This window comes from Miniopterus natalensis, chromosome 3 (genome assembly GCF_054644295.1).
Source record: "Miniopterus natalensis isolate mMinNat1 chromosome 3, mMinNat1.hap1, whole genome shotgun sequence".
Lineage (NCBI taxonomy): Eukaryota > Metazoa > Chordata > Mammalia > Chiroptera > Miniopteridae > Miniopterus > Miniopterus natalensis.
In genome coordinates this window covers 38,009,923-38,034,327 of record NC_142083.1, presented here as the reverse complement: position 1 = coordinate 38,034,327, position 24,405 = coordinate 38,009,923, and the positions used below count along the sequence as shown (strand labels likewise).

Below are 24,405 nucleotides of genomic sequence, written 5' to 3'. Positions count from 1 at the left end.
CAAAGCATTGGGCACATAAAATTTCCAGTTGAACTAATTAACAGTATTGTGAAACGTTTTATGGGGGAAATATGTGATTTTTGAATTTTTCTTTTAATCTTATGGTTGGTGTTAGAATAATTACGGGCAGAAATGCAGTGTAGAGTTCTGCTGCTCTGTCTAGCCCTGTTGCTTTGTCCTAGGTATTCATTTCAGAACAACTTGCTCACTACAGGAAAAGTTTTAAAAAAATAAGTCTGATACATATTTCCTCAATGTGCTAGAAACTGCTTAATTCGGTGTGACATTAGACAGTGGCCCCTGTGGAAGAAAGAGATTTCTGAGATCATTCTTAAATTTGAAGGATCTGCTTCAATTTAAAATATAGAAGGGGACATATGCATACCAGACCAGTGATTTTATTTTAAAATAGTGTGCTGGCTTTATTGTGTGGAGTCCATTCATTTCTCCGGGGATTTAAGGCAATACTAAATAAATGATTTTTAAAGACGTAGGGGTTTTTGTTTGTTTTAAAATCTCTTGGCCATCTCCCGTGCTGTCTTGGTGTCAAATGAGGTGGTGGTTGTGAAAATGATTTTAAAAGTAAAAGCTGCATGAATGTAAAGTTATTTTTTTATCAAGTTAATACTTTTCTAGTAAAAATGTGTCTTATTATCAAAGGGCCTCAGTGAGTATTTTCTGCATAATTAGTTTATCAAGGAAATGTCAACTCACCTGCTGATACTATTATTTAAGAGTTACAGGATTATGCCTAGCATCCTCTACAGTTACAGTATGTGATTTTTTTTAAAAAAAGCTAAACTTCTAATCTTCTAATCCCCCCCCCTTTTCTAATGTTTTTATTGATTTCAGAGAGAGGAAGGGGGAAAGAGAGATAGAAACATCAATCATGAGAGAGTCTTTGATGGGCTGCCTCCTGCATGCCCCTTACTGGGGGTTGAACCCAAAACCTGGGCATATGCCCTGACCAGGAATCAAACTGCGACCTCCTGGTTCATGGGTTGACGCTCCACTAATGAGCTGCGGCGGCCAGAGGCAATACATGTGATTTTGACTAAACACACTTTCTTCTTACTATGAAAGAAATTGACTTCCACCACCACCCTCAAAAACAAAAACAAAAAAACAGCAGAAAGGCTCTCCTGGCACTAGCAGATTTAAGAATCACATTGAAAAAGTTTTTTGACTCTAACAGAGTTTGTGGTAATCATGACATTCCTTTATGTCCATAAGGAAGAAAGCTTATTAGATTCTGAAATTTTGGTAATCATGGGCCACACAGACTTTCCTCACATTTTTGAAATTATCCATACATAAGGAGTCATAGGAAAATGCACAGTTAGGGAGAAAGAATCCAAATAGTAATTTTTACAGACGTCAGTTTTCTGTAGTAGGAATCTTTAGGCCGTTGTTTTGTAATTAAATGTTTGTGGACTTGTTCTTACCCTTTGTGAAGACCCACTAATTCATATGTGAAGCTCCCTGAATACTTTCAGAAGAAAGGTTTATTTATTCTCAATCTGAGAATAAATAAGGATTTCTGTCTGAAGAAATGATGTAGCAAACAGTTTTCGAAAGTAACTTATACATTTTACTTGAAATGAAATGGATATGAAAAAGCTTATCAAAAGATTCTTATGGCCTGGATGGACGTGGCTCAGCGGTTGAACATTGACCTAGGATCCAGGAGATCGGGGTTCGATTCCCGGTCAGCGCACATGCCCGGGTTGTGGGCTAGGCAGCCAATCAATGACTCTCTCATCAATGATGTTTCTATCTCTCTCTTTCCCCCTTCCTTTCCTCTCTCTGAAATCAATAAAGATATGTTTTTTAAAAAAGATTCTTATAGATGAGCCATCTCAATGTACCCAACACTCATTTTAAAGATCTTTTAGAAATTGTGTTGCTGTTTGCCATAATGAAATCCCCCCCCCATCTACTTCAGGGTCAGCTTGATTTTGGTGCGTTTCCTCTAATTTTAGCTTATTTAACACCTTAATTACTTTTGTGTAAAGTTTGACATAACCTTATTAGAAAACTATTTTAAAATAACTAGGTAGCAGAATATACCTGTTACTTTTTAGCATTTTAAATATCAAAGTCAAGTAAAGCCATTATCTCTGCCATTTTTAATTAACTATACTTTAGGAAAATTTTCTTGACAGATACTAGAGGTTCTTTCTATACTTGTTTGCTTTATAAATGATTATCATATAAACTTAACTTTTCATTTTTAGTCTGATTTAATTGGTAAAGGCTTAATAATGCAAATATAACTTTTAAGTTATATTTTTATTTTTAGTGTCTGTTTTATGTAAATAATTTGCATCACAATGTGTTGATGGAGAGAAGAAGATGGCATCAAATTTTACTTCTCCTTTACATTCAAGAGTTTTAATTTTTAGGGAAGTACAAATCTAGTAGCTGCCAGAGTCATCAGGGCTGTCAGATAAGTTGTAGAAAAACCCAAGTACATGGGATCACAACTAAACTTTATTAACCAGCAAAGAAACTTAATTATGTCTCTGCATGTTTTTCTCATTAAGATCAGGAATTTGCTTAGTTCCTAACAGTGGGAGTTAATGGCTAAATTGCTTGCAGTAATCCATACATGGTTAATAAATTTTTTTAAACAGCTAAGTGTAGATAGTGTTACAATACCAGGATTTTTATAGTTGATGAAATCAAGGAGGAAAACAAGGTACCAACCCTCTTCAGTATTCTTAGTGTTCTGGAATAAAAGTAATTCAACTGTCAAGGGCTTTTAAAATAATTTTGTTAGTTTTTGTTACCTGCAATTTTTGAAATCTGAATTCACCTGAGCCAACATCTTCACCTGTGCTTCCATAGTTACCTGAATACTAAATGAAAAGTATATCATCTTGCCCAGCAGGCGTGGCTCAGTGGTTGAGCGTCAAACCAGGAACCAGGAGGTCTCGGTTCAATTCCCAGTCAGCGCACATGCCTGGGTTGGGGTCTCGATCCCCAGTAGGGGGCGTGCAGGAGGCAGCCAGTAAAAGACTCTCAGCATTGGTGTTTCTATCTCTCTCTCCCTCTGCCTTCCTCTCTCTGAAATCAATAAAAACATAATTTTTAAAAAAATAGTATATCATCTTGAAAAGAGGGAATAGATGTCAGTAATTTATAAGAGTTTTTTGCCAGGTTCTTTTATCTGAAGAACGTGTTTATCTTTTACCATAATGGTAAAAGAAGAACCCAGAGGATTTTACATTGAACAGTGAAGAAAGAAGATACTAAGGTAGCTAATCATATTAACTGTGTAGCCAGTTGAGCTATAACTTGATAACATTTTTTTGTCTAAAAGATAGGGAGAGTCCTACAAGTCAAGAAAAGTTCAAAAAGCTTAATTTAAAAAAAAAACAACCAGCCTGCCCGGCATGCCTCAGCAGTTGAGCATTGACTTATGATCCAGGAGATCCCAGTTCTATTCCCAGTCATTGCACATGCCCCAGTTGCTAGCTGGATGCCCAGCAAGGGGCATGCAGGAGGCAGCTAATCAATGACTCTCATCATTGATGTTTCTATCTCTTCTTTCCCTATCCCTTCCTCTCTGAAATCAATAAAAAATATATATTTTTTAAAAAGCCAAAGACTTGCACTGTCACTTCATAAAAGAGGATATCTAAATGGGTAGAAACATATGAAAAGATACTCTATTCTATTAGTCATCAGGGAAACCCAAATTTAAACTGCAATGAGGTACTACGATCCACCTGGCAGAGTGGCTTTTCACATAAAAAACACTTAATACCAAGTGTTGGTGAGAATGTAAAGCAACAGGTGTAAATTACATGCAAACACTTTGGAAGACAGTTTTGCAATATCTGCTAAAGCTGAACATAGTTGTCTTTTCAGATCAGGTAAATATTGAAAATTTGAAAAGATCCCACAGATATATGGATGTCATAAGCCTACTCATTTTAATTAAGCTTTTTAGGTTTTAGGGAGTACAGGCCAACCCATGTTACCTTGAGAAAAGGGAATATTGCCAGGAACCAAGAAAACCTAGAATGCCCTACCTGCATGGAAATCCCAAACTCTATATATACTTAAGTCTAAGTGATCTTATTGTTAACAAAACTCAGTTACTCTCCTTTCACCTGACTAGCTTAGATTCAGTCTGTTATTCTCTCTTTCATACTTCCTGTTTATTCATAGCTTTTGCTCTCCCATCTTATTCTTAGTTTCTTCTTTGGTTTGTCATGACCTTTTCCTATCCTTGGCTTTTCAGCTTCAACTCCTACTGCTAACTCCTAATCTCTTGGCATTTCCAAAAGTAAATGTCTTGAGAAAATCTGATTGCCTTTTCAGTCCAGGTTACTATGAATTGGCCACCCTTGGTCCATTTATAATTAATTGTATATTTATACTTAAAGGATTGGGTGGGATTGGCAGTTATGTAAACAATGTTCTACAAATATATTGTATACCTTAGTGTAGGGTTTACCAAATTTGCAAGTTTTTATAATGTTTACGACATACTTGCTACTAGCAATTTAGGTGAATATTACTAGATTTTCAGCTTATTTCTCTAGCCTTTATTAGTCTGTAATTTGCTTGCAAAATACTTTTTTAGATAAGGGAGATAAAGGAAAAAAGGCAATTAACTAGTTGAATAACTTCCGTATGTTTACTACAGAAAATATTAAAGAAAATGGGGTTATGCAACAAAAGTCATTTTTTACAATGTTTTAATATAGTATTTGAATTTTTTTCTTAATCAGAAGGGGAGATTTCTGACAGTCACTAGGACAAATGGAATTCTGCTTTTCTATAGTTGATACGGAAAAGTAATGGTGGGTAGCATGGCTTATGCATATTGACAGCAATGGTAACTATTTTCTAATTTTACTTGCTGAGTATATTGGATATTTCTTTTAAAAAATCAAAGAATATAAATCTTTTCTATTCTTTTTCATCAAATAAATGTTTTAGCTAATAGCCTAAAAATTTTTTTACTTATGTTGTCTTAATTGCCTGGTGAATATTCTGGGTTTGTTTGGAACTGAGGGATGAAACACAACATTGGGTTAGGAATAGTAATAGGTAGCAAAGTAAATGAATGTCCTGTAGGTTAAAATGTTATCCTAGCTGAAAACAATTCTATCATTTTTCAGTCACGTCCATGTTCTTGATAGACAAGATATGATCGTTGATAGGAATGCTCATATCACTGTTCATTTCCCTGGGCCCTTGTTCTTTTCAGTAGCATCCGTTTGCTCTATAGATAGATGGAGGAGTAATTAGGCACGGTTGTAATTTAATCCTCCTGGAAGCCTTTCAATGTGGGTGTTATTCCCATTTTGAATAAATAATGAAATTGAATAGATTATGAGAACATTCATCAGTGAGTGGTAACATTATTATTCCAAGAGCAACAGCCTCAGTTTTTTGTAATACTCTCCCTTTCTAGTTAATTTCAGCTAGTCTCATAGATGAATAGTTGAATACTAAAAAATAAATTATCAGTCAACCCCCCTTTAAAAAAATCTTTCCCATACAGTTAGACCTAAAAATTCTTAGCAAGTCTTTTAAAACCATTCCTGGAAATAGTTTTATTAGTTAGATTTTATTGCTCCCCCAATCTGGTTTTTAAAAGTAATATTTGCACCCCAGCTGGTTTGGCTCAGTGGCTAGAGCATTGGCCTGCGGACTGAAAGGTCCCAGGTTCAGTTCCAGCCAAGGGCATGTATCTCGGTTGCAGGCTGAATTCCTGGCCCCCTTCTGGGCGTGTGCGGGAGGAAACCAATCTATGTGTCTCTCCCCCCTCACCCTTCCACTGTCTCTGAAAAGCAATGGGAAAAAATATCCTCAGGTGAGGATTAAAAAATAATGATAAAATAAAAGTAATATTTGCTCATAAGGAAAAATAATACAGAACTCTTTAATTTATAACTAAGACAATTTGGTGTATTTCATGTTGGTGTATTTCCTTCTTATTCTCTATCCATTTTACCCCCAAAACATTGTGGAGATAGCAAAGCTTATATTCATTTTTCCCCCCAATCTAACATTTTCTCCTTTCTTCTTTGTTAATATTTTATTGTACTATAATTTTGGTGCTCATTTGCTTATTATTAAACCTTTAATATTTAAAATTTTTTTGTATTTATTGCCTTCCTCCATAAAGCATTTTTCTGCAGTGTAGTTGCAGCCTTACAACAGATTCTCAGAAGTAGAATTGCTAGGTTTACGGATACAAGCACTTTTGATATATATGTTGCCAAATTGCTTTTCAAACAGATTGTACTGATGTATGTTTCATCTACATAAGGTGCAGATCTTCATTTCACTGCAACTTTACCAACATTATTAGTTTTTTAACCCTTTCCAAGTGATATAAATGAAAATGTGTTCTGTGACTTTTTTTGTTTTAATTTTTGTAGAAGTGGTATATGATTGCTGTAAATAATTCAAACAATATAGACAATGCTGAGATCTAAAGAATAGAAAAAGAAAAAGAAAATTCAGGCTACATAGAAATGACCACTGTTCATCATTGGTAAAAGTTCTTTCCAGATATATCTTTGCATGTAGAGCCTTACAGTTTTACATAAATAATGTTGTACTGTTTCATAAACAGCTTTTTCTCCACTAGCAATAAGTTATGGGTTTCTTTTCATATCTGATATAGGTCTCAATTCCTCCCCTACCCCTAAGAAAGAATGCATATCTTTTGTAGAATATTTAGTTTGGTCCCAAAGCCCCAGAGTAATAAAGAATATTCATCTGTTGACCATTGTTTTATGCGTATATACTTCTTTTAGGATCCTTGCAAAGAATAATGGTTCTGGTCTCTTAGCCAAATATAATCTTAACATTTCAACAATCCTGTGACTACTACTTTAACATGTTAAACCTGTTTTTTCTCTTACTGGGACATTTAAGAGAGCTTTAAAAGGCATCATTAACTGTTTTGCCACTGTCATCTCTTTGCAATTAGATAAAAAGAATAGAATTATGACCCTTTTGTTCTTTGCCTGTGGAATTTCTATCTAAAAGAAAATATGCATTGGCCTTTTTTCTAGGGCAAACTATAAAATAAGGAAGTTAAAGAGCAGTGTTGGTATTTTGTTACATCTGCTCCTACCTTCCATTTTATTTTCTCTTATGTAAGTGTTTCTGGATTAGAGATATAAAGGAATATCTTGCCTTTGTGGGGGATGAAGAGGCGATAGTAACTAACATTTATTAAGCACCTACGATATAAGTATTGCAAAGTAGTACTAAAGATTTCTTCACTTACATAACATACTACTTATACCCTTCCTTGTCTATTTCTTCAAGTTCCACTGTTTCAAAATAGGTACTGTCTTCTTACAACAAATACATGCTAGAATAAAAGACCCCATTGCAGCAATACTGATGCAACCACATTTTAAGTAATGGATAATAAATGAATATGGAGGCTGAGTAGTTTAGTGTAATTTTATTTCTGCCTCTAACAGGGTCTTGTAAGCAATATATGGACTTGATCCTAGGAGAAGTAGGGAGCCAAATAGGATTTAAAACAGGAAATGAAGAATCAAATGTCTATTTAAAGGACTGCTTGGCTACACTAGAAAGAATTTCAAGGGGAACAAGACTTAAGAGCAGTTAAAAAGCTGGAGGACCGCCCGGCTGGGCGTGGCTCAGCGGTTGAGCATCAACCTGGGATCCAGGCGATCGGGGTTCGATTCCTGGTCAGGGCACATGCCTGGGTTGCGGGCTCGACCCCTAGAACTAATTTGAGCAAATGTTCTGTTTTTCAGTATGATCTGAGAAAAAGTATTCTGAGGGTAAACAAATATTCTACTCAGTGAAGTTAATTGTATTGCCACTGGGCTTTATTTTGGCAGAGTATGATAAAATCCTCTTTAATACCACTTTCTTAAATATATTTTTTAATTTATTTGATTTATGACATGTTGTAATTCCTGGAAATCATTGTGGATTAAACCTCTCATCTGTACATTATAAATGTTGGTTTTCTGAATGGTGGTGTATCTTTCCATCTGGTTCTGAATGTATACATTTTTAGCCTAAGCTTTAGATATTTAGGTTTAGCATGGAGTACTAAACTAGGCATACCATTTTAAAGATAAGAAAATTAAGCCCAGGATGTTGTAATGACTGACTTGTCTTGTTGTCTAGTGGTTACAGTGATACTAGAGCCTATCTTAATCTTATCCTTGTGTTTTTTCTATTTCAGAAGCTACTGCTTCTCTAGGGGGATCGATATATATTTGAAAGACTAAATAGATGAGATTTTTAGTATTTCCGGGCTTGAAATTGTGCTGTATTTTCTTATGTCAAATACTCTGTTATGTTGACCTAGACAAGAATAAATTCGTTGCCATTTCAACTTACAATATTTTAAATCACAACTCAGTTGATTAAATTGTTCTGATTGTAGCTTCTTGCTTCTCATGTGGCTTGCTTTAAAATAATATTATTGAAGGTAGATGTGTGGATGCTCACAACATAGCAAGCTTATTTGGTTTTATAACAGGTTTCAGAATTTCAGTTTCTGGAAAATGCTCCATTGTCCTTATATTAACATTTAATCTTGTATTTTCTCTCTTTCCATAATCAAAATGGAAAAATGACAGTGTAGTTTGTGGATGGGGGACCATGCCATTAATACCAGATAATTTTTTACACCGAGAGGAAGTTACTTAATTTCCGTCTCTTATTTTCTTGTATTTCTTGCTGGAGAGCGTTACTAGGAAAAAGAATAAGCTTTTCAAAAGCCAGGTGCCATTAAAAAGTTTAGGCCAAAAATAAATAAATAAATAAATAAATAAATGCCAACATTTTTACTGTATTTTATATCACTGCTTTGGAGTATGGACGGAATGATAAACAGACTGTGCAGAATGATAATACATATATGTTTATCTTCCACATGATTAAACCAAACTATAAAATTTAGCTGTGACTTGAGCAAATTTTCTTTCCAGATCAGTTTTTAGGCATTTTTGGTATTTTATTAAATTCATAACTTTGAACTACATGATTTAATTTATTATGCTTTTCATTCTCCAAAAGTCGAGATCTGGAGGGTAGAGGTATATGTAAAGGAATTAGTCTAAAGGTTACTCTTGTACTTTGACCAAGAGTAACCTTTGTATCAGCTTTCCAAGTAGTATACTGCTTTTGGAAAATGTTACTGACCCCCTCTAGTGGCCAAAAGATTGTGCTTTTTTTTTTTTTTTTTAATAAAAAGGAATATTATAACAAAGGAGTATGGTCTCGTTACTGTAGTATTTTTAAAAAATAAATCTTGTTCTATATGGGATGTATTCAGTAAATTTTTTATTGAACCAAGATGACATTTTATGTTTACGCAAAACATGTTCAGGAATATTGCTTACTAACTGACAAATTTGGGAAAGAAAGTTTTTGCACAGCAATTCATATGAGGGAGCTTAAAGCAGATATATTGAAAGGGAAAAATATTCCTGCAGTAACTGTATTTGAATTTCTCATTGTTAATTTTAGATAGAATTTGGTGTTTTCAAATACAGTATTGGTGATTAGAGGTTATAAGTAAACTCAACTTCTTTTTTCTTTTGGAAGAGAGTAGAATTTTTAAAAAGCCAGCATGCCTTTAAAGTATTATCCACAAAAATCATACCAATGAGATTCTAAAGCATCTTATAATTTTAAGAACATTTAACAGTTTATAAGTTGTGACCATAAACTAAACTCTTCCCATTTTCATCCCTGTTTCTCTCACCCACTCACCTTCAAAAAGTAGATCTTAAAATTCAGGATGAGTGAGTATTGTTGCCTTCAGATGGACATTTGGGGAAGCCAGGTTAGATCAGTCAACAACGTTGCCACTTCTCAGAATAGTTTTACAGCTTTTCTTTTAGAATTATTTTCAGCCCCATGACAGTATTTACAAAATACTGAATCTTGAGATGAGGCTGCACCTGTGCTGCTTAGATATATAAATGCCCATTAATGAGTACAATTTTTAAAACATGTTGTGTGTTTGCCGGGCCAGCATGGCTCAGTGGTTGAGCATCAGCCTATGAGCCAGTAGATCCCCGTTGGATTGCCAGTCGGGGCACATTCCTGGATTGCCAGCTCTACCCCCAGTGGGAGGCGTGCAGGAGGCAGCCAATCAATGACTCTCTCATCATTGATATTTCTCTCTCTCTCTCTCTCTCTCTCCCTTCCTCTCTCTGAAATCAGTAGAGATTTTTTTTAAAAAAACATGTTGTGTGCTATATAAACTTTGAAATAAACTCTACATGTTGCATGTTGCAGAAATGCTAAGGTTACATTTTTAATAATAGTAAATAAATGCTCAGAAGTGAATCCATATTCTTATAAACCATTAAAAGATATCGATACCTTTGATGATAGATATATTTTTTAGAGAATTTCAAAACTAAGAGCCATGTTGTGTGAATAAGAAAGCCATTCAGACTTAATTAAACATTTTGAACTATTCCTTTAAAGTAATGAGACAGTTCTTTAATTTTTATTCTGCAACTCCTAGAAATGATTTGAGGCATAGCTCCATTTTGTAGCTATGTCATAAAATTACTGTAAATGTTGTGGTAAGACCATCAGAAGTGTTTCACGGAATGGTAGCATCATTTGCCCAATTATAGACATTTCCAGAATGACTAGTTTTTAAACAGTGAGGATTCATTTCTGTGTGTGTATGTATATTTGTTAAACACTTACATTTAATGTTATCTCAGTGCAGTTACTTACTGAAATCTTTATTATTTAAATTTAAGTAACAGTGGAATTGGTTATATTATATTTTCTTTTCCCTTGAAATAATTTATATAATGGAATTTAAGTGAAACTTTATTATAGGTAGAAATACAGTTATCCTAAACTCTCAGCGTCCACATTTTACTACCCATTATGTAAAATGTCAATGTTACCATAGTAAAGTCTTGTTCTATCTTGTCTTTGTTGTAGGGAGATATTACTTATTTTGAAATAGTGAAACCTGAAAAAATAGACAAGAATATAGGAAGTATGTTTTATCGTGAAGACACACTTTAATAAAAGCTTTGTAGTGTGTTTATATTTTGTTTCAAGATCCTAAAAAAATTGTTTTGCTCTGTTTAAAATTCTTTTATATAAGGCAGGAAATGGAGAGGGTAGATTCATTTAGATTTAAATTTCAAATCATGCCCTAGCCAGTTGGCCCAGTGGTTAGAGCGTCGGTCTTCGGACTGAAGGGTTTCAGGTTCAATTCCCATGGTCAAGGGCATATACCTCAGTTGCATGCTCAATCCGAGAGTATGGGAGGCAACCAATCAGTGTTTCTCTCTCACATTGATGTTTCTCTTTCTCCTTTCCACTCTCTCTGAAAAAGCAATGGAAAAAATATCCTCAGGTGAGGATTTAAAAAAAAGAAAAAAGAAATAAACTTTGAATTGTTCGGTTTTGAATATTTTCACATAAATAAAATTTTGATTTAAATTATGGGGTCATTCGTATTTAAATAGGCAGTTCAGATTAATTTCTGTTTAGAAATGGATGACACGTAAGTATCAGAGATAAGCTACTTCTGAAGTACCTTATATTTTTAACTTGTTACAGATAGATTCTTATTTTCAATTCCAGTCTTATATATTTAAATCCAATGAAAAACTTTACCAAACCAGTACAATTAAAATGTTGAAATGCTACACTTAGAAAGTTAGTGCTATTGTCAAAAATAATAACCTACAGCCATTTTAGGTAAAGAACCTAACTTACTATGTTTGTTCCAGGACATTATTTGATAGAAAGTCTTATTTTTTAATAAACTATATATTGTTGTAACTAGAATTATCTTTTTGTGGATTCTGTTATATTGAAACAAGCTTACTGTTTTTTCTTTGTCTACTATGTTGAGATACAATTCAATATTTTTAAAATGTATCTATTTTAATTGGACAGTTGAGTTTTGACCATTGTAACCTACCCCCACCCCCAATTTTTTTGTACCCCTTTTGTAGTCAGTGCACCTACTGCACCCTGGCCAGCTTTCTTTTGTCACAAAATAGTTTTTTCTTTTTTAAAAAAAAACAAGTCTTCTTGAAGTGTAATTTATATACAATAAAGTACATGCTTTACCCTTTCATTAATTGTTTTTCCTCCTACCAAAAGACATTATTTTGCCTTAAGATGTGGAGTGGTGTACGAGGATATAAGTTTTGGAGAAAAAGGTTGATTCCATATAGTCTTAAGTTTCCATGTAATTTGTTAGTAAATTCGGAGTTAAGATATTGCAGTACCTTTTGTATTGTAGATAGAGTGTATTATAAACAAGCATCATTAAAGTATGACAGTTTCACTTTGTTTGGTGACTTGTATATCCTGGAAGTTTGAATTTTAAGAGGCTGCTCTTTTCACATGGATAAGTTTCTAGTTTCTTTGCTTGAAGATATTTTTTTTATGAGTTGTTTTGCTATTTTGGTTATGGGTTCTTTCTCCTCCTCCTTCCTAGAATATTAAACTTAAATTAATGAAGTGATACTGAACTGGGAAAGTGTTTTAAACTAGTGTTAATATTATCTACATAAAAAAATATAATTTTATTAATTAAATCATTAAAAAACTTAATATTTTTGTGCCTAAAAGAACATTGTCCAATTAGAATAATGTCAGGGGTAAACCAACAGCTGTATTGAAAATGTAATGGATTTTTAGGAACTAGAGCACAGAGGATATAAAATGTCAATGGGAATATTTTTAATAATATATTGTACCTAATTTTAATGACTCCTCATCTTAATCTTGAAAATCAACTATTATTTTAATTGGTTGGTTGAGTTTTATATTAGATGTATACCAAGAATAATTAGATGTTATTTTACCTCTTAAACTTAGAGACTGCTGCTAAATGTATGCACAGTACTTTAAAAAAATAACAGTAGAAAGTAATCAAAGATCTAAAATACTTGTATAGATTTCAGGTACAGTAAATCATGTAGTTCAAAGTTATGAATTTAATAAAATACCAAAAATGCCTAAAAACTGATTTGAAAAGAAAACTACCTTAAGTCACAGCTAAATTTTATAGTTTGGTTTAATCATGTCGAAGCTAAGCGTATATATATTATCATTCTGTATAGTCTGTCATCAGCCCATCCTTACTCCAAAGCAGTGATATAAAATACAGTAAAAATGTTGGCTTATATTTTTTAATGGGACCTGGCTTTTGAAAAGCTTATTCTTTTTCCTAGCAAAATAGAGACAAATTAAGTAACTTCCTCACGGTGTCAAAAATTCAGGCAAGTAGGTGTCATTAGAACCTAAAGTCTGTTATATAATAAAGCAGTTTTCTGAATTCATGTGTTAAAAAGTTGACAAATTATTTTACCTGTTTTTAGTTATGTAGACACATTTGTGTAATTAAAATTAAGTATGTAATATTTATTTGTCAGCAAAATTATTACAGTGTTTTTTCTAACATAAGGCCTATTTGCTAAAATTTGTTTAAAAATAACTGAATTAATAGCAAAAAAAAATAACATGTTGATTTAATTATAAGCAAATCTTGGTTAGAAACATTTTAAAATTAACAGGGTGTTGCCCAGCCTGCATGGCTCTGTGGTTGAGCATCCACCTATAACCCAGGAGATCGAGGTTCAATTCCCTCTCAAGGCATATGCATGGGTTTCGGGCTAGATCCCCAGAAGGTAGCCAATTAATGACTCTCATCGTTGATGTTTTTAGCTCTCCTTCTCCCTTCCTCTCCCTGAAATCAGTAAAAACATGAAAAAAAATTAGCAAGATATTAATTTTCACATATGATATACAGACCAGAAATTTTGTCCATTAAGTCAAGGTCCACAAAATCAAGAGTTTACTGTACTTGGAAGTTATTTTTTTTAATGTTCAATTTCTTTGCCTATTTTATTGGTACTGCATTTGTCTGGAGGGTGGTGAGTATAAAAGTGATGCTCTGAAGAGTACCAGCGCCATCAAAGTTAGAGAAAAGTATTATTACAGTGCTAAGTCTGAGTATACCCCAATATCCCAGAGTTCAATTATTTTTCAATGCATGATTACTTAACAAACTGGTAAAGTTAAGAATTTTTTGTGTGACGTGAACTGTCAAGGTGGCTACAAAAATGAAAAAGATACAATCTTCTTCCGGAAGAATCAAGTTTAGGAGTAATTATAAAATCTAAGCATAATCAAGTGATAAAAGCCATAATCATGATATGTTAAGAATGGTTGAGAATACAGAGACATACTGCCTGGTATAATAAGAGAGGCTTCATTGAGACAGTGATAAGTGATAGTACCGGAAATAGTACCATAAAGAAATAGTACTGAAAGTTTTCCTCTTATTATTACTTTAAAAAAATTATTGTTTATTTCTTTGGTATACAAAGAGAATTAAAAGTGGTTCAAGACATCTTACCCATCTCATTATTGTTACTTTTATGCCTTTGTTCTATCCAGTTTTTATAACAACTTATTAATTTATAGGAAAACTCTTGTTTTCTCTTAGGTATTTTCCAGTTTTATTGAGATACAATTAACAACCTTGTATTAGTTTAAGGTGTACAACATAATGATTATATATATACACAAACACACATATATAGTGAATTATTACATTAAGTTAACATCTGTCATTTCACACAGTTACATTGTTTTTCTTGTGATGATTAAGTATTTTTTATTTAATTTTTTTTCATGTAGTTTACTTTCTTTTTTAGACTGAATCTGGTTATGGATCTGAATCCAGCTTGCGTCGACATGGCTCAATGGTGTCACTGGTGTCTGGAGCAAGTGGCTATTCTGCAACATCCACCTCTTCATTCAAGGTTTGTGGTTGTGAATGCTTTAAGTTAAGGCCTCTTAAATTGAATTCAGTACTGAATGTTGTGAACAGAAGTTGTTTGATGTTTTTCAAAAGAACTTTTCTACAATGTAATTTGTTATTACAGAATAGCTTTTCGAGGATTAAAATTTATGAGTTATACAAATATAAAATCAACACATTCAAAGATTTTATTTCATTCATTAATAAATAAGATGTAAAGAAAAATTTTGGTTCAAAGGAGAATATGAAGAATGCCAAAATGATTTTTGCTAATATATGCAAAACTGTTTGGTATCTACAGATTAGAAACTAGTGTATCTCCACTGAACAAAGTTCATTTGCATATTATTTGCAAAGTTCATTTGGACAGGGATCATTTACATTACCCTCAGATTTGTGCTACTTAAAGAGTTACAAAATAGGCCAAATGTAATGAAATCAAAGACTTCTATATGCTAAGGCAACCACCTGTGGGTTCCATAAATGCTAAAAGTTCCATGAATGACACACACCATTCCTTTGAAAGGACATTCAGTAATATTTTTGCCCATTTCAAAGTCTTTTACAATTTTTTCTCACATTGTAAATAATTTGAAAATATTAAATTTTACATGAACAAATTGTCAGGCTTATTTGCTCTCTTATTTCCTTCAGGTATATCACGATCTAGCCACTGTTAGTCAGTTTCCAGTTAATTCCTAGGAGTTATTACATTGAGCTTGACAGCTCTCCCTACCCCTTGATGGCCCTCATTAGTAAGATGTAGACCTTAAAAGGTGATGAAATACCATAGGACTAAATAAAGTTTTGTTAACTTGGATTACTTCCCACACACACACACCTTTTTGTGTTTTGCAGAAAGGCCACAGTTTACGTGAGAAATTGGCTGAAATGGAAACCTTTAGAGATATCCTATGTAGACAAGTTGATACTCTACAGAAGTACTTTGATGCCTGTGCTGATGCTGTCTCCAAGGATGAACTTCAAAGGGATAAAGGTTAATTAGGCTATTACCACTATTTTTACTTGGAGAATGAATGGATTTAAAGCCTCTTGATCTTAAAGGGTAATGTCTTTAACTAATAAAGGTAATTATAGTCACTTGCTGCACACCCCCAAAGTAACAGATTTCAGTGTCTATATAACTTGTATACTTTAATAACACGTCTTAATTAATCTGATCACTCATACCAGATTCCACTGAAGATTTTTAAATGATTCTTAAGCTCTCTATTTTATTAAAAAATACAGTATCATCAGTAATACAGGGCATTTTACATTATTTTGTCTACTAAATGTACCCAATGCTGAGTCTTAGAGACAGGCATATGTTTGTGTTACCCCCTCCCTTCTGGAATCAGCTGATCTCTTTCTCCCTCTCTCTCTTCTCTCTCCTCCCTTTCTTTCTCTTTTCATCTTTCTCTCCCTCCTCATCCCTTCCTCTGGCCTTTTTTTTTTTTTTAATGGACGAGGAAATCAATAATGGAGCTATATGTACATTTAAAAATAATTTCATAGTGAGTTTTTTTGAGAGAGCTCTTCAGTTAACTTACAGCGTGAGTTTTGAACTTTCCCTTTGTTACTGCTGGAGACGTTACTGATGTTGTCAAGAGCTATTCTTCACTACTTCTCTTACTGTGAAGGCAAAAACGAGCTGGTCAGAATTATTACTAAATGGCACTAAGTTTATTCACAGTGTAACTAAATTGCTTGACAGGTTTCATTTCTTGATTTTATTAAATGTGTTTGATCTGAGTTTGAATTCTTTTTGTCTTCTCTGTTCTTTATTTCCTTTTTCTGTGTGCTTTGAGATTGAGTATATTTTTATAACTCCATTTTTTATCTCCTTTGTTTGCTTTTTAGTTATTATTGTTATTTTAGTAGCTACTTTAGTTTATAGTATGCACATTTAATTTATCAGTCTGTCTTCAAGTAATATACCACAAGTACACTTTTCCCTGCCCCGTGTAGGCTTTGGTTACTTTTTCCTGGAAGCCTTTCAGTTGGTTCTTTCCCTGACCTCTACAGTTCCCTCATTTGTATTTGCTGTCAGTACTCTACTGAATACTCAAGGGGACCTTCTGTCAGTCTCTCTATGCAGCTGTCTCCTCTCTAGTACTCTGCCTTGTAAGCTCTAGTTGCCTTTGTCTCTCTGGACTCTCAGCTCCATTTCCTCACCTCAGAGAGTCTACTGGGCTGCTCCTGGGCTCCTCTTTACTCTAGAGCTTGGAATCTCTCCCAAGGCAGTAAGTTGGATAATCATAGAGCTCATATCATTTGTTGATTGCCACTTGGGGATCGCTGTCCTTTTTTGACTGATATACAATGTCTTGTAAACCATTGTTTCACATATTTTTCCAGGTTTTAGTTTCATGATAGAGGGTAAATTCAGTTCCTTTATTCTATACTGGCCAAAAGCAGAAGCCCATATTCTTCTTAAAATTTAGACAAAAAATAAGTAGCCTTGAAGTTTTTTATATTTGATACACTTTAAGTTTTTGGTTCTTTAACATTTGATGTTTATTTCTCTAAAAATAAAGGTAGTTGAACTATTTCTTCTTCATTAAAAATATATATGTATACATAATAGTTCTTCAGTATTCATGGGAATTGATTCCAGGACCCCTGGCTTATAACATAATCAGCAGATGCCCAAGTCCCTCCTATAAAATGGAGTAATAGCCCAGCCAGCATGGCTCAGTGGTTGAGTATCAACCCATGAACCATGAGGTCACAATTCAATTCCTGGTGAGGGCACATGCTGGGGTTGTGGGCTTGATCCCCAGTAGGAGGCATGCAGGAGGCAGCCAATTGATGACTCTCACCATTGATGTTTCTCTCTCTCTTCCTCTCCCTTCCTCTTTCACAAATCAATAAAAAAAAATCATTTCTTAATTACTAGCAATACCTAATCCAATGTAAATGCTATGTAAATAGTTGTGATAATGTGTTGTTTAGGGAATAATCACAAGGGAAAAAGTATGTTCATGTTTAGTATAAGACACAACCATTGTAGGCCTAGCTACAAAGCACATGTCAGCAATGGTGTAACTTTTTTCAAATATTTTCAGTTCATTGTTTAGTTGAATCCACAGATACAGAGAGCTGACTATATATAACCTTTTTATCAAATTAAACATTACACATCAGCTTTCATGTGCTTGAAAATACCCCTTTAAACTAAATCAGTATATATTGGAATTGGATTCCTCGTTTATTTTTAACTGATCAACATCAAAAGTATATAGCATTTGAAAGACAAAAGTGATGGTGGGAGGAGTAGAAGTTGAGATGCAGTTATAACCAGGTTGTGTGGAAGATTAGAAAAATTATTTTAAACATTCATTTTGAATAAATAACAGTAGTAGACTAATGCATTAGTTTGCTAGCTAGGGCTGCTATCATGAAGTACCACAGACTGGGTGGCTTAAACAACAGAAATTGATTTTCTCACAGTTCTGAAAGCTGGAAGCCTGAAATCAAGTTGTTGGTAGGGTTGGTTCCCTCTGAGGGCCATGAGGAAAGGATGTGTTCGAGGCCTCTCCCCTTGGCTTATAGATGTTCGTCTTTTCCCGGTGTTTTTACACCATCTTTCGTCTGTGTCTGTGTCCAAATTTCTTCCTCTAATAAGGACACCAGTCGAATTGGATTAGGGCCCACCCTAATAACCTCATTTTAACTTGATTACCTTCATAAAGTTGCTGTCTCCAAATACAGTCACATTCTGAGATAAGGGAGTTATTAGGACTTGGACATATGAATTTTGGGGGGTACACAATTCCCCCATAACAATTGTTTTTTCTATAAATGCTCTTTTTAGAAACATTGACAATTTTAAGGCTACATGTATGTGGATAAAGATGAAATAAGAACATGGACCTTAGTTTTCTACTTTGTAGGTCAGAGTTCCTGACCTAAGACTAGGGATCTCTATAGGTGCACTTTCATTAAATTATCAGACTGCCCAGCCAGGCGTGGCTCAGTGGTTGAGCATCGACCTAGGATCCAGGCGATCGGGGTTCGATTCCCAGTCAGGGCACATGCCCGGGTTGCGGGCTCGATCCCCAGTTGGGGGCGTGCAGGAGGGAGGCAGCCAATCAATGACTCTCTCTTCATTGATGTTTCCGTCCCTCTCTCTCTCCCTTCCTCTCTCTGAAATCAATAAAGATATATTTAAAATAAAAATAAAAATAACTTACCAGACTAAGTCTGTGAATTTTAAGAATTATTGTTCTTGTCCAGCTGGCATGGCTCAGCAGTTGAGCATCGATCTATGACCCAAGAAGTGGAGGTACGATTCCTGGTCAGGGCACATGCCTGGGTTGAGGGTTTGATCCCCAGTAGGGGGCATGCAGGAGACAGCTGATCAGTGACACTCTCATCATTGATGTTTCTCTCCCTCTCTCCCTCTCTGCCTCTCTGCCTCTCTCCCTCTCTGCCTCTCTGCCTCTCTCCCCCTCTCTCTCCCCCTCTCTCTCTCCTCCCTTCCTCTCTCTGAAATCAATAAAGATATATTTAAAAAAAGAAAGAACGAAAAAGAAAAACTCAGTTTTAAAAAACAAACAAACACAAAACTGTTCTTCAGTAAGTATGTCATTGAAATGATAATAGCAAGCTCTCATTTTTTATGCAATCATCATTTTTTTCATATAAAATGATTTATCAGAATTGCCAATACAGCAGTTCTAAGCTAACTTTCCACCACTCCCACACATACTTTAGTAAGATGTAATTCTTTAGGTCTTAGATAATCTGGGATTACAGAAGTCAAAGACATTATCTTTAACCTAAACATACTGCTTGATTTTAAAAACAAGATATAGGTACCACATTAAAGGAAAGACTTCTATTCTTTGAGGAAACATTTCTTCATATCAGATTCCTCAACTGTAAAATCAATGTTATATTCTACACATACAGTTATAATTAAAATGAATTATTTATTTAGCACTCTGCTTAACAGCAAAAAATCCCCCACAAATAAAAGCTGGTATTACTAATATAATTAATTTGGGTTATTGAGGGGATAGGGAAAGCAGGAACATGCAAGATCCAAAGATAGAATTTAGCATAATGGATTTGAGTGTTAGTAAGGGAAATTGGTCTGATTGGGAAAGGGGATTTGTATTAGGACAGTGTTTACAAACCATGTCAGATATTCCTTAAGGCGCCTCAAGAATGGACAAAGGAGCATTTGGTTGGGAAGGAAAGGGGGAAGGCCTCTTGTTTAGTCAGAGAGGCTCTTGTTTTCATCAGTTTTTTCATATTATATATTGAGTATTGGGCTAGAAAAAGAAGGTTGAAAATCTCTGTTTGGTGATACAAAGCTATCGAATGGTGAGGGATACAAAAGTGAATCTTCAGTAATCCAAAGTAGATACTAATGAGATGAGTGAAGTGCAAACCTTTCAGTGTTTAAGAGCAGTTGATCAGCCCTAGCCTGTTTGTTCAATGGTCAGAGCGTTGGCCATCAGACTGAAGGGTCCCAGGTTTGATTCTGGCCAAGGGCACATAATTCAGTTGCAGGCTCGATCCCAGCTTTGGCTGGGCATATAGGAGGCAACCAATCTATGTGTCCCTCTCACATCAATGTTTCTCTCCCTTCCACTCTGAAAAGCAATGGAAAAAGTATCCTCGGGTGAGGATTAAAAAAAAAAGAGAGCAGTTCATCAGGGTTGTATTGAGTCAAGGTCAGGATCTTGTGTGATGATGAGTACTGATTTAAAAACAGAGCAGTGTACTATTAATGAATTTCTAGAATTGACCATATATGTAAATGACTGATGAGGCAATGAAGATTTGGGAATCTGATTAATCTTGGGATTTAGGTGTCTGCCGAGGCTTCAATATGGATATTGAAGTCTATAGAAATGATGGACTTGGAAAACACAGTGTCAGTCTGATATTGGTATCAGTTAGCTGGATAGAAATTGAGTAATAGGTGTTAGTAGATAATAGCAGCTTATGGTTTGAAAAAGTTGTTACAGATGAGTAGCAAAATTTTCAAGTGATGAAAAAATGAAATAGCCCAGAGTTAGAAATGGCAGTACAGAATAAAGGTGTTTTCTTTGGTGATTTCTACCGTTCAGTGAAGGGAGGGAATGAGGAGTAGGAGTGGGCTTGTGTCTGTTGGAAAGAAGGCTAAAATGGACGAAATGTTCCTTGTGAAGTCACATTACCCCTGAGGTAGAGAGCAAGTCAAGAAGAGGACAGTTTAGAATGATGATTCTCTCTGTAGAAAGAGAGTTTCTCAAAAGATAATAAAATAAAAAGCCATAAAAGTGCTTGATAGAAAGCAAGAAATAAGGTAGGGGGCTGAGGTTTAGAAATTTGCATTAAGAGTGGAATATATAGTGGGGAAGATTAAAGTGTGTTAGGCAGTAGAAAAAGAGTACCTAGAACAAAGAGGTATGCAGAGGAGAACACGAGATCTTGTTCTTTCTAGAATTGCGTTAAGTTAAAAGGAGGTGGTCCAGGCACAGGGTTGAATGAAAATCAGTAATCACATCTGTAAGTCATTATATTTTCCCTGCATATTCAGAAATGGTAAATTTAGGAACTCCCAGAGGCAAGCCAAGGTATCTGCTGAATGGAGTTATCCTCTTTCAGTCCTGCTCAGCCCTTATAGGTCTTTGATGGAATTACGAAATTGCCCCAAGGTAGGTAGGAAGAGGTAGGAAGACTAAAGGGCACAATAATTCATATCTTAATGCCATCTCTTAGGCAAATGAGAATGGATACAGTTTTCATGATAATGTATTATTGCATACATTCTACAGCATATTTATTGAGTGTTTCTTGATAAGCACTGAAATACAAAGAAGAATAAGATCTTGTACTCAGAAAATCCAGAGTGTGTTGACTCAGTTGAATGTAGGAATAAACTGGTTAATTTCTATTTACTTTCATCCTAATATCCCTAAATATATTTTATTTAGTGGTAGAAGATGATGAAGATGACTTTCCTACAACACGTTCTGATGGAGACTTCTTGCATAATACCAATGGCAATAAGGAAAAGAGTAAGTAGTACATTTTCCTACCTCGGCTGGATAAAATACACTTTCTAAAATTATATAATCACTTACTATACAACAAGAATAATTATCTAAGTGAGTAATTTTTAAAAAGCAGTGGAACTGGTGGAAAGTGAAAGTTTTTCCTGGAAAAAGACATACAGGTAAAATACACATTCTTATATTAAATAATAATGGCCAATAATTATCTAACAAAGACTCATTCTAAATTCCAGACAATGGCCCACTTATTGTGGCAGTATTTGGTAGAATCAGTTTCTAGAACTGAAAAGGTTTCTTAGGGGGGAAGCATTGTAATTGAACTTAAATGTTTGTTTAGAGTATGTTTCTCTTTTTTTAATATTCTTTTCTCTCTCCACTGGATAAACTGGTGTTGAAAAGTATATTATCAGTGTTATTAAAGGAAAATTATTGAACTAGCTCCGATTTCAGCACAATTGTTTATAGACCAGGAACAAAGTGGTTTATTTCATAGGCGGATTTATTAATTGTTTCTTTATTTAGAATGGATAACTCATTAGATGGAATTCTGAATTGTTCATTAGAAACCTCTGATTTGTGACAACATGGATCAACCTAAAGGGCATCATGCTAAGAGAAATAAGCTAAAGACAAATACCACATGGCATCACTTACACATGGACTCTTAAAACACCAGAAACCTATGACTAATAGTCAGTGTTCCTGTTTTGACATCTCCTAGGAAAAAGCTAGAGTGGATTCCGAAAATTTTTTAAAGTTACAAATAAGCCTTTGTAGAAAAAAAATAAGTTAATCTAATTGTGCTTATTTTTGCTGAAGTTAAAGACTATGAAGTAATCTGAGGCTGTGTAACGTTTTCTCTTTTTTTTAATTTTTTTTTTTTTTTAATCTTCACCTGAGGATATTTTTTCCATTGCTTTCCAGAGAGAGTGGGAGGGAGAGAGAGAGGAGACAAGAGGAGAATCGATGTGACAGAGACACATCGATTGGCTGCCTCTTGCACTCACCCCAATTGGGGCCAGGGATCGAGCCTCCAGCCAAGGTACTTGCCCTTGGCTGGAATCAAACCCAGGACCCTTCAGTCCGCTGGCCAACTCTCTAACCACTGAGCCAAACCAGCTAGGGGTTATTTTCAAGTAATTTCTTTTTTAAACTGTTGTATGCATGGAAGTAATTTTCTGTTTCAGAGATCGTATGGGAATATTCCATCTGAATATTGATGCTAAAACGTAATGCTTCTCTCCCCTACCTTTTCCTTCTTTACTTCTTACTTTCATCTTGGCTTTACTTTTTCCTTATAACCTAGCTCTCTCCCAATTTTGCAAAATACTCACTTATTACAAAGTTGTCGTTATAACTTGAGGCTGAAATGTTGAGCCTTATTGAGTCATCTAGGTTTATATATTTTTATGGAATTAAAGGCTTGTTTTGGGAAGGTTCTTTCAGTTACATTTTAATTTCACAATGAATAATCTGTTTTAATAGAAAAAATATTCTATTTGGATATTGGAAAAAGTATTGAAAGAAGTTGTAAAACTCACAGATCCACTCTTCCATTCCACATTCACTCAACTACCACATCTACATTCCCCAAAGGAAAATGGAAGCTTATTTTCTGTAGAAATTGAACTGGAGAGTTACAGATTCAGGAATACCTGGCAAAACAAAAGATAGGTTTATCAGCCTATTAATAAAGTGATTAAGTGGAAATTTACATACTGATTATTGAAATCTAAGAGTGTCACTATTCTGCTTATCTCCAAGAATTCTGGTAGCCAGGGACTAAATGAAAGTTTACATACTGAAAGATTCAGTCCCCAGCTCTCTTCTCTAACCCTTTTGCCAGATTATCTATCAACCAGACATATATTTTCTGATACAAAATTAAACTCTGGAGACACTGAATGGACATAGAGAAAGACCTCTAAATAGAGGTTTTCCAGGGTCCATCATGAAAAAGCTGTCTCACTACCAGGTCGTTCTTTTTTTTAAAAAAATATATCTATTGATTTCAGAGAGAGGAAGGCAGAGTGAGAGAGATAGAAACATCAATGATGAGAGGGTCATTGATCGGCTGCCTCCACACCCCACACTGGGGATCGAGCCTGCAACCAGGGCATGTGCCCTGACCAGGAATCAAACCTCGATCTCCTGGATCATAGGTCAGTGCACAACCACTGAGCCATGCCTGGCTGGGCTACCAGGTCAATCTTCGATGAATTCCACTAGTTAGAAATTCCTACTAGAGCATACAGGATTTATAGTTCCTAACTCTTAAATGTATACAGATAGCCAGATCTCCAGACATTTGAGAAAAGCCCCCAACGTCTCTTTTTTTGAAGAGAGACTTGAAACCAAGCAATAGCTGTCAGGGGTGTTGCTGTCATTTAGAGAATGTCTTATACAAGCTGTCTGCATAATTTTTAAAGTCAGGAGTCATGTTTTAAGGACACTTATGGAAGTCACTATTTAAAAAATTCCTTTCTTATAGTGTTAATGGAAATTAACTTTTGTTAATCACCACAGGTAGAAAGTATCTTTCTGTGGTTAACCTCTAGAAGTCAGTTAGAAGTGTTG

General features: G+C 34.7%; 1 protein-coding gene across 2 annotated transcripts in view; it reads left to right on the top strand.

The window, feature by feature from the left end:
• Nucleotides 1-24,405, top strand: part of CERT1 (ceramide transporter 1) — a 91,161-nt gene that overhangs the window by 29,396 nt on the left and 37,360 nt on the right. For both annotated transcript variants that reach the window (XM_016205244.2, XM_016205245.2), the window contains exons 4-6: nucleotides 14,703-14,810; nucleotides 15,668-15,806; nucleotides 21,748-21,831. In XM_016205244.2, the coding sequence (XP_016060730.1) occupies nucleotides 14,703-14,810; nucleotides 15,668-15,806; nucleotides 21,748-21,831 (331 nt within the window). The remainder of the gene's footprint in view (nucleotides 1-14,702; nucleotides 14,811-15,667; nucleotides 15,807-21,747; nucleotides 21,832-24,405) is intronic.